This window comes from Argopecten irradians, chromosome 16 (assembly GCF_041381155.1).
Source record: "Argopecten irradians isolate NY chromosome 16, Ai_NY, whole genome shotgun sequence".
Lineage (NCBI taxonomy): Eukaryota > Metazoa > Mollusca > Bivalvia > Pectinida > Pectinidae > Argopecten > Argopecten irradians.
The window spans coordinates 6,099,012-6,111,234 of record NC_091149.1 but is presented as its reverse complement, the minus strand read 5'-3'; the positions used below and the strand labels follow the sequence as shown (position 1 = coordinate 6,111,234).

At 35.9% G+C, this 12,223-nt stretch overlaps 1 protein-coding gene across 1 annotated transcript; it reads left to right on the top strand.

The window, feature by feature from the left end:
• Nucleotides 1–7,622: 7,622 nt before the first annotated feature.
• On the top strand, nt 7,623–11,995 carry LOC138310862 (uncharacterized). The gene is made up of 3 exons (XM_069252194.1): nt 7,623–8,118; nt 8,508–8,540; nt 9,127–11,995. Exon 3 carries the CDS (start codon nt 9,134–9,136, stop codon nt 11,993–11,995), a length of 2,862 nt encoding a protein of 953 aa, XP_069108295.1. The 5' UTR covers nt 7,623–8,118; nt 8,508–8,540; nt 9,127–9,133.
• Nucleotides 11,996–12,223: the final 228 nt, after the last annotated feature.

Sequence of the window (12,223 nt, the reverse complement as noted above, 5' to 3'; positions counted from 1 at the left end):
AAACACATTACTTTCAGAGCGATTTGAGCAGTTCTAGACAAAAGTAGCATTACTCTACGAGCAAGGGACGGGGTTCGGCATACAAGATGTTCGACCACAATGTGTAATGGCGGACAGCGAGCGAGTTTGAACACTCCACACGCATTTCGCCACCATGGACTTTTCTGGCATATCACAGTAAAACCGACTGATCTTATTTCCATTAGAACTGGGTTTTTTCCGATATATGTACAAATTTGAATGTTCTTTTAGCCTGAATTGTCCCTTTAATTGGAGACGAAATAGTTTTATGTACGTGGTCATCTCGACCAAGGGGCACAACAAAGCTAAATGTTTATTTATATACTGGGTCGAAATAGCGTTATAAATTTGACGTAGCAAATTGTAGAAAATGTATGTGATCTGAAGTACACGTGGTACAAAGGTCATCCGAACATGGCCGTACATCGGATGTTGTCAGATCCTCTATTGAACGGAGTGGTTATAAGGATATGTATTTTAATCAGATTGGAGATAACTTCAACTATTTCTAAGAAATAGCGGTAACAAACTTAAAAAAAAACCAAATTTCAAGATGGCTGCCTGGTGGCCATCTTGTTGACCGGTTGGTTCCAAAATGCAATATGCACAACTAGGGCCCTAAGGGAACCAACATGTAAAATTTTGAGAGAAATCTTAGCACTTTCTGATAAATAAAAAATGATTTTCTCCCCTCTTTTACAGCATTCGTTACCATGGTCGACTGCACTTTTGTCCAGCCCCTTTTATAATCATGTAATAATCCTTATTGGCCATGAAAGAGGGGATTCAGTCCCTTCTGATGACCAAGTTATCCTGATTGGCCACGAAAGGAGGTTATTGTGGACTTAACTGTGGTAGCAGGAGATTTATTGTCCACACTTTTCCTTTGTGAGAGTTTGTGAGAGGTATGCAGTAATATAGTTTGTGTCATTGTACAGCGGCCGATTATATTACGAGATCAGACGAGGAGATAATTATAATGTGGTATATATAACTATGAATAAAATAGACGCAAAATAGAAATATGGAAGGTTTTGTGAATAATGGCCGCTCCCCTTCCAATATGTATACATATATACGTATACCACAAATTGTAATGATCCCTCATAGAGACAAACCTACACACAGCATAGTCTATAAAAGTGTGGTAGTTTCTGCTCCTGCTTAGAGCTCAGCACTAAAGGAGTGGGGCGATCTGTTCGCCCGTTGTCAGTATAATGTGTTTGGTTTCTCAGTGTCCTCGGCTGCATAATTCAGTGATATAGCACTGTAAAACGGGCAAGACTTTCACTATTGTGGGTCAACCACCCAACCAAATTTCGACCATCGTTCTACTAGTGAGTTAGTCAACTGAACTGTGTAGTGGTAGTATGAACTGTTAAACAACCACTAACATTTTAAATGGAGAGGTTATTTTTAACACCCAATAGGGTCACCATGATGTACCGTATATGTACAAAATCGACATTACAGGAATTAACGAACGATTACCAAGTGTCAAATATAGACACCTTTTAACGCAACCGGAAGTTTTAAACAAATAGTACGCGCATGTATAGTACTATACCAGTTGCAGAAAGCACCAACGTACATCAAACAAGCCCAGAAGCTTACCAAAGATGTCATTTCAGCGATTCAGCGATATACAAGAAGACATAACATGAATGTACCGCAGACTCCCAAAACACGCACCACACACTTCATACACACAACACACCACATACATGGGACACCGTCCTTACATGAATCTGTTAATAGGACGTAAATAAACAAACGATACCAAACCAAACATTCATTTAGTCACGAAATGTTTAAACTGTCACATACTGCACCGCGTATATTATATATAGATACTTCCTGCATTAGATGGTGATAGTGCTTTGTGTCACCCCGAGGATATCACCGTCGCCCTCTCGTTCTGAGGTTTTAATCTTACAACATTTAAATTGTTTACATGTATATGCAGTCTTGTAAGGCTTTGCTTTAAATTCAAATTACACCCTAATAGATATCTACATTTCACATATACATTAAATTTCTTGACAAATACCAAGTTTACCAGGACTTACTACTTTACTTGTTTCCCTGAAATGCATTTATTTCCAGAAGTGACCGCCATGAGAGAATAACTTTAGAAAACCCTATACCGGAACTGGCCGACAACGTCACATACAACGTATAACTTTAAGAGACCCGCCAGAGGGCTATCACGAGGTCTTTATGCCCGTGTTTTCTTCCTTATTCCTCATGGGATGTTCAATGTCCGATGAGGTATCTACTTAGTGGTATTTAAACTTAATTGTGAGGCGAAGCCGAGGGTGACAGCGATAATCCGAGGGGTAACAATAGGCTCTGTCACCATCTTATGCATTAAGTACTTATTTTGTTACACAAAAGTCTAGGAAAACAAAAGAAGTTAATTTGGGCTTCGTCCGTCCGTCTATGCGTCCTCCTTGAAACTTTCTGCATACATCAGACAAGTGTCCTAGTTGTGCCTTTTGCTATTGCAGATCTTCCATTTTTGGATATTTAGGTCACCTGAGACGAAGTCTTCAAGTGTTCCCCGTCGTCGTCCGTCGTATGTCTGTAAACAATTTACATTTTCGACTTCTTCTCTAAAACTGCTGAAGCAATTTCAATAAAATTTTGCATAAACCTTCAAAGGCATAAGGTCAATGACATGAATAACATATTAAAAGCTCATCTTGATTCGTGAGTATGAAAAATACGGCACATATATCTTTAATAACAGATTTGAAAAGATGGATTTGAGGACTTAAAAGGCACAAACCATAGTCCTTCACATTTTAATTTCTTTTTGCTATACTTTCATCGAGTAAAAAAATCGTCGTTTGTTGTTAAAATCTAATTCAATAAGCAGGATGCATTATTTATTTAGTTTGACTCCAAGTGACATTAAGATTGTACAGAAAGGTAAGCCGGAACCGAAGCAATATGTACGGCATTTGAAATTTTATGTGGACACAAAATATGTGTAGCTATATCGTACGTATTCATACATTCAACAATCCAGGAAGAGATTTGAAAATGGGAACAGAAGCTGGCAAAATTCAAGGTAAGAAATAGTAAATTATGAGGCTTATGGTGTAAATAACAGGAGCGGTTTTTCCCTAACAGTCCACTTTTTGATAGCCGAGTATAGATGTTTTCTAGACGAAGATTCTCATACTATTCACTTTATTACACAACACCTTTCATATCGAGGAATAGAAATGATATATATTAATAAGGATATGGATTTTAATCAGATTGATTCCCGAGTAGGGATGTATATTGTGTTAAAATTCTATTTGCCATTCCTTGGCGTAAAATTTCAGACAAACATGCATGATACTTCGTAAGCAGAAGACAGACTTAATGCACAGTGAACATGCTAGATTTTTGTGTTGTATTATTACTTGTTTTAATAATTAACATTTTGCTCAGAGTTTTGGTTAATCAATGTATTATACATATCATATTCATACTCAATGACCATGCCTACTATTGACTCTAATTAAGTTTATTCATCCACACCTTAACACTCGCACATATGATAGCACTTTAACATATTCTAAATCTGTTTATATAAATACATTTCTCCACACATTTATATGTAAACACAACAGTGAATGATTTATATTTATTTCATGTGTAGATGAAACATATCTTAAGAAGACACTTTAAACTTACCTATGGCAAGGTAAAATGAGATTGTTAATCACTTCTTGGCTGACTGGTTTAGCTGTGTGTATTCATTTTACAACAGAGAAGACGTGGGTATGATTTTTGGAAATACTGCAAACATTCAATTTGACCTCGTATTTATCTAATATAAAATAAAAACCTATACATTGTAATAATCATAATATTGATAACTTTTACCGATGAATAACATACTTAAAGTTCGTTTTGATTCACCAGTACATATAACTTTATCGGCAAGAGGTATTTTCTTTTTATCTCATCTATAACATCTGAGTATATTATCCTTTTAAATTTATATTATATACAAATCCTTATGTAAATAAAGTCACACGCGCGTAAGTCAAAATACAAGGCAAAGCACTTGGTTTTAGAAATAACTACGGTGAAAAGAAGTTTAAACCAGAACTTAATGGATATACCAAGTAATTTATAAATACAAGTCTGAAGTCTTTCATATACACACATTCGTATAAGTTTTAGACGGATTCACACTAGTTTGTTTTGATTAAATTAATATCCTTTAAACAACAAGGATCATGCGAGGACGGCTTCCCAGGTGTGTTGCGTATATGAAGTGCATGGTGCGTGTTTTGGGAGACTGCGGTATATTCATGTTGTAAAATATTAGGAATTCATAACACGAAAATGACAGTATCGTAACTTGTACTTTCTTATTCAAATTACGATTATAATACAATCATGTATTTCTATTTGAGTAATAAAAGGATAAGAGTATACTATTACAAGGAGGAAGGTTACGAATATGTCCCAGCCCAAAATATACAGACATTCACATATGCAGCTTGTGTCTTCTTGTAAAGTGGAACTCTATCTATAGTGATATACATATGTCACTGGTACGTGCTGACGAAAACACCAAGCAGTATACCCCATATCAATGTAATACTGTTTCGCTCTGTTCTAAATAAATTTTAAAAGGTTTTTTTATTTACAGAAGAGGAAATCTTGTTTGTTTGTTTGATTAATATAAGACCTATTTACAGAATCTTTAAATTTTAAACTGCTAATGAAAATACTTTTTTTTAATTTGACATATAAAAAGGAACTGTTTGTTTCACCCAACAGGGCTTCTAGTTTTTAAGCCTTTGTGTACTGTTAGGGAAAATGCAAGAATAAAAATGCTCTAACTTTAGAGTGCATTTGTAAGTTTACAAAATTATATTTTGTTAGGGTACCGAATTAGAGTTTTCACGTCACCTAGGGCAAATGTGGTTTATTTTTAGAAAAATCTCATTTGCTACATTTGAGCCTTTGAAAAACTATTTTTCTGCATTTCAATATCTTTTGAAAAATATCTGCTTTAAGATTATACGTATGGCATATTTTTTAAATGTTGAAAATTGTGGACAAAATCGAAAAAATGCCAATTATTCGGAGCAAACCAAATTATTGAACTTTTATCATGTCAAAAATAAAAATAAAATGATTGAAAATTAATTTGTATTCAAACCAATTAGTAATTAGCATTATAAAAGGATACAAAATAAGGAATGAAGCCTCTTTCATTAGCAAAAATAATTAAAATGTCAAAAAGTTGTTCAAAAGGTGGACACAAGGGGTCCCCTTGACGTATGCCCAAAGTATTATTAGATTATTAGAAAATATAATTTTAGGTCATTTATGCCTTTTTAAAAAAAACACATTTAAAATAATAATGCATCTTGACCTTTAACACTTCAATTTAAAAGAAATCGGAGCATAGAAGTATTTTCCGAACCCACCAAATTGAGTTTACTCACAATAACAACTGCAGTATGCTAACAGTCAATAACGAATTAAGTAAGGTATTTATAAAATGTTACGTTTGTTTTGTATTGCTGAAAAGGGCAGGAACAAGCCATACAAGAGTTGCGTGATGACTTCAATAGGATGCTAAGTGAAGAAAAAGCAAAAAATGAACAAGCGGAAAAGAGGTATCAAGAATCGAAACAGCGACATAAGGATGACCAATCTGGTATTTTAATATGATAATATATATATGTCGTGACAGTAACAGAATGAAAGAATGCATTAGTGCATAAACTACGGTATTGTATTAGCTCGATATCATCATCTGAGTATAGATTAGGAATCTTTACTTAATACAGAAGATGTTCAAAACTCATAAACATGTAAGTTATTCAAGGTCATCTGATCGGAAGTCTGACTCACAAGAACCCTTAAAACCAGGTATTAGGTAAGTATCATGCTTGGATGAAGAGCTACCAAGTTTGTTCAATGAATGACTTTGACCTTCATTCAAGATCACAGGAATCAAATATGCTTTACCTTACTTTGTATTTCAGTTCTGAAGTCAGATGACCTGTTTCCAATGGTTTATACTATTTATACTATACTAATTTTTTCTATCTGAAAGTTATAGTCGGATATCACACACAATGAGAAAGGATTCAATACTATAAATTAAACAAGAAAACACATTTATGAGTATTATTTGCTCAATTTTCATAGCAAAAGAATAAAAATCTTAGATTTATTAGCCTGATATAACATTTTAACATCATATCCAAATGGGTCGTTATTGCCCCCATGGGCTAAAAGGAGAAAACATGTCCAATATCTCAAAAAACATTCTTCTGAATTAATGCATTTATATATTCACATAATACAAAAAATATTTCTTATCTGCATTCATAGAGATAAAGGAATTCGCGTTTCATATCTACTCTTATCTGCATGAACATTAATTTTAATAAGTTAGCCGCAAATAACGGATGAAAGGTATTCATTCATAACAACCACTACCCACTATAAAGGCTATAATGGCCCTGCAGGTGCAAGACTATAAAAAGAACAATAGTTCCTCTATTACAAGAAGACACAACATGTATATGCCGCAGTTTCCCAAAACACGCACTTCACACTACACACACGCTACACATGTGACGCCGCCCCTGGCTGTTAATAGGACGTTTATATGATAAACCAAACTCATTTCTGTCTAAAATGTCGACCCTTGCACCGATCCCTTAATCTTGTCTGAAAGACATATAAACATAATATTGGACCTGCAACTAATAATGTGTATGTTTTAAGACAAGCATAGATCACCGTGATGCATATGACTATTAAAGTGGTTATTTTTCAAGATTGCCGTCAAATGATTTTAAAATACAATTATGTACTTTAAAAACTCAGTCATATTTCTCAAATTTTATTTAATTTTTCATGAACACATCAATTAAAGATAAGTGAAATGAAACCAATTCAGGATTATTGTTTAGCAAAGATCTATAATGAGGTGAGGTTCTTGAAAACTTTGACGGCCATCTTGGAAAATGGCCGCCAGTACGCCATATAGCTAAATCGCGATGGGCAAGAGGCTAAAAAGATTTCTATTGTCCTAAACTTCTTTTGTGCCAAGTTTCATGCCTCTATTATTATGTGCATAATTTGTCCATATTTCTGAACTAATCTGCTCCACTAATATGGATGATGCTGTTAACGATGGGTATGGTCAAATTAGTCCAGTCAAAATATATTTCTACCTCAAACTAATTGCAACAGAAAAGATAAGAAATACATTATGAAGTACTACGACAAGTGAACAAAATACTAAAAATCTACAAAAATCTAAATTGGGGAAAGTTTCCTAATAAGCGATTGAAAATCGTCATATTGAAGCGGTAGCTGTATGGCGTGTACAGGTCGCCGTACAACACAAGGGAGATAACTACGATATATTTATAGCTAGGAGCGGTATGCATACCCGGATATTTCCACCGTTAAAAGTAATTTCCTTCGTCTCGCAGGTAAGTAAATTTATCTTAATTTATCCATTCTAAACTGAAAATGTTGTGTAATATATATTTGATTTTATTTTACATTTATTCAACGAAAACGAGCGATTTGCTACAAGACTTGATGTACTGTACATGTAAACATACCGTGTTTACACGACACGGAGCACGATTGACTACGGAAATCGGCTTTCTTGTCATAAACACTCATGCTTGACATTTTAGAAATGATAGTTAGTCCTAATTTAAGTAATCTTCATTCAAAATGTGTGTATAAAGTTATCAATTACGTAGAAATAACGAATAGAAAACGGAAGCAGACGCCGCCTAATTTTTAAAAGTATGGAAGCCCGGCGGCACTGAATATTGTCGTCTAGGACACTGTCGTACCGGTACGCAATATTTTTCGTGTTTCTAACCGATCTACACACCTCATTCATCTCTTAGTGATTTTTGTACTTCCCATTTAATACGATATGTATAATTTATTAGTTTATTTGAAAACAAATGCACAAATCCGTATTCACATATACATTTATTACAGATGCACGCCGACCCGCGAACATTACTATTGGACGTACAGTAGTTATAGAACTTATACACTCTAATGGCTGTTTAGGGCACAAACGTAAGTTATTTTAGCAATACATTTTGTCAATTGAACAAGTTGTTTGAAGAACTTTTGAGTATTATTAAATTAGGCGTGTGGGGTTGTAAAGCAATGCTATTTAAAATCTTAAAAATCACTATCAACAAAATCCAGGCATTATATTATATCTTAAAAAATTTTAACTTTTGTCTACTTTTCTGTTATTAACTAAATATATCTACCTGTGGATAACATCATGAGCCTAGTTAATTAAATAAAATAAAAAACAACATGTAGACAACAAATACATATATGTAATTTGACGACCACATTATAATTTTGATACAGCTAGTAGACTCTAGTTGATTTTGAATACCGATTTGTCAGTATGAAAATATTTTGATATTTGACAACATATCGTTTTGCAGGTTGTGTCTTACACATTCTCGTCTGACGTTTCTGTGAGTATAGCTTCCGTTTTACACATAACATATTTAGATTTTTCGTTTGAAGATAGTGTAATAAAAATTTAGAACGTTATGACCTAATGTCGATGGATTTGTATAATATATATGTATATACATGTATACATACATTATAATGTACAAAGGTTTGAATGTATAACTCCAACTGAAATGGTAATTAAATAGGCGAAACAATAGGACGGATACTAGTATAATACTGAATATCGTGGTTATCATTAAAGGAAATTAAAAGGGTTTGATATTTAATTATCAGCAAAAAATAACCTGACCCTAAAAGCAATAAATTTGAATTATATGGATAATTATAAGTTTTTACATCGTTTATTTTATGTTTTCATAATTTAGTTTATTCATTTTTATTTAATTTTAGTTAACTTTTGTGTTTTTTTTCGTTTTCTTTCAGTTGCATCATGATGGCCTACCAAAAAGACTGTCTTGGTATTTCCTGATTTGTTTTACTTTTCGTTAAACGGTTTATTTTCATTTGTTCAATAGTCTTAGCAATATTATTTTTTCGTTTGTAAAACAACAAGACCCGAAGCAATGGAATTATTTGTTTCAGGAGGAGAATGGAATGTGAAGTCAGCTGCATCATATGTCATCAACAGATCACTGACCATACTGAGGCTGTAAGGATAAAGAAAAAAGGCAGCGATGGCATTAACGAGGCCAGTATTCTGCGTGGGGATAATATAACTTCTAAAGCAGGTGACTCTGTTCATATTAATTGCAGAAAAACATATACCAACCCTATATTGATTAAGAGTAGCCATGCTGATCCATCGAAGACAAGTAGTGAGAATAAGGAAAAAACACCATCGTTGCGTTCCCATGGGGTATTCAGCTTTTCTGATCATTGTTTATTTTGTACAAGACAAGCCAAAGTCAACGGTAAGAAGAGAGATATAGATGTGTATCCTGTACGTACCTCAGATTTTCAGTCTGAAGTTTTGTTGAAGTGCGAACAGAGAGATGATGAATGGGCTGCAGAAGTTCGTGGGCGCCTGGAATCCGTCAATGATTTGGTAGCAGCTGATGCACTATACCATAACCCATGCAGTGTCAGTTTCCGAACAAATCGATCCATCCCTCAAGCATTCACACCAGATAAGAAACAGAAGTCCAAAGCCGGGCGACCAAAGAAGGAAAAGGGCAAAGCTGGACGACCAAGCATCACATCCAAACATTTTCTAGAGGTTGTGGACTATTTACAGGAAAATGAAGACGATCAACTGACCGTTTCTGATCTTGTAGCTAAAATGGTTGAAATATGTGGAGAAAATGCGTACAGTCCAGTATATATGAAAAAGATGCTTATTGATCATTTCAAGGAAGATATAATTGTTTCAGATATGACTGGAAAATCCGATGTCATTACACTCAGAAGAACAGCAAACTCTATCTTAAGAGATTTCTATCAGACTCCCAGAAACAACTCTGATCTAGAAAAGCAAGCCGTGATAGAAGCAGCTGCTAAATTGATCAAGAATGAAATAAAGTCGTTATCTATTTCAAAAGGATTTTATCCAGACTCATCTGATATATCATCGCGAGAGAAAAACTTGGAATATGTCACTGAGAGTCTGCAAAGATTCCTCAAGATTCTCTTCAGCGGGAAAGATTCCGACTTGAAAATTTCATCCATTGGTCAGGCCATAATGCAAGCTGTTCGTCCGCGCGGACTCCTCCCACCTCTACAGATCGGCCTTGGTGTTCAGCTTAACCATCACTTCGGGTCGAGATTTTTGATAGATGTTTGTAATGCCTTGGGATTTTGTGCATCATATAATGAGGTCAGCCGATTTGCGTCTAGTTCCGCTCTCGCTCAGAGTGACACATTGCTCGGTCTTCAGCAGCACACAAGTTTACAGTTTGTTGCAGATAACGTGGATCACAACTCTTGTACTCTTGATGGACACGATACTTTCCACGGCATGGGAATCATAGCCAGTGTTACACCAGGTAGCTACACAAGCGTTCCTATCCGTCGGATGACTGTCACTTCAGATGACTTGAGAAACCTCGGGAAAATCGACCTCTTTCATTATCGGCAACTCACCAATAACATGTCTTCTATGCGATATCCCACACTTGGAAAGATCACGGATAAGGAGTATCCACTAGAAAAGTTTGACCAGTTGACAGGAATACTAAGGCCATTAAAATCTCCCATGCCTAGTTGGTCAGGACTTATGCATATGGTCATGAAAGGACGTTATCCGGGAAAATCAACTGTGACATATCTACCCATGATAGATCTCAACCCTAGCGACATGACTTGTGTCTATTCTACGCTTCAGTACGTTTCAAAACTAGCTTGTCAGCATAACAGGACACCAATTATCACATTTGATCAGCCATTATACTGGAAAGCGTTCACAATCATTTCTAACGACAACGAAGACAGCGATCTCAAATCTATGGTGCTAAGACTGGGAGGATTTCATTTGGAGATGAGCTATCTCGGCGCAATTGGGAACATCATGAATGGCTCCGGACTTCAAGAGGTTTTGGAAAGGGTGTACGCTCCAAATGCTGTTGTTAGGATGCTATCTGGAAAGGCTGTAGCAAGAGCTGTCAGAGGACATATGCTAGTTGATACGACACTGCACGCAATGCTTGCATGTAAGATTTTTGCAATACCGCTTCAAAGTGAAGATGAGAGTGAAGACAAAGAGAACAAGGATGATGGACAGGAAAATCATGAAAATACAGTCCTCAAAGACACATCATTCTTGTTTGACCAGTTCATCAATGGTGATATATCGTTAGATACCCTGATACAGAATGAAAAAGTTGACCGGATACTTCATCAAGTAACTGATGAAATTAAGAACCTCATGGCAACTAAGCGCACAGCTTCACTTTGGATCCAGTACTCAAATATGGTACAGTTATTGCGCAACTACATCGCTGCAGAACGAACAGGATCTTGGGAACTGCATCTTAAATGTATCCAGGACATGCTTCCTTATCTAGCTGCTGCCGGTCATAACCTGTACACCAAGTCTGCTTATGTTTATATCTCCGAGATGAAAGACCTGAAAGAAACCCATCCAGATGTATACAGCGATTTCGTCTCCGGTCACCACGTCATCAGACGGACTGACAAGTATTGGGGAGGCTTGTCCACTGACCTCATCATAGAGCAAGAACTAATGCGAAGTTTGAAAACATCTGGCGGGCTTACAAGAGGTCGTGGCCTTGAAGAGGTACAGAGGGTACAATGGCTTTTGTCTATGCCACACCATGCGGATATCAACAATGCAATGCAGCAGGTGACGGAAGTCGGGTACATTACAAGTGATCAGCACAAAGATAACACTCCCAGTAGAAAGATTAGGGATCACAAAGACATCAAAACCATCATTGAGTATTTGGACGAGAGGAACCCTTTCAGAGATGACAACCTATCCACTCAAAAACATTGAGACAGGTCAAGTTGCTGAAAGTACTGTGAACCAAGACAACGCTAAAGAGATTGGTGAAAAGATCATTAAATCGATGGCTGGGCAGTCTATCCTAGAGTATTTTTTCAAGCGAACTCTGCTGCGAACAATGAGCACCAACAGCCAGGTGTCAGTTGACGGAGAAGCAGTCAACGTCGACCCTCAACTTTTATTTCAAAGGCTTACAGTTGCATCCCGCACTCTAGTTGA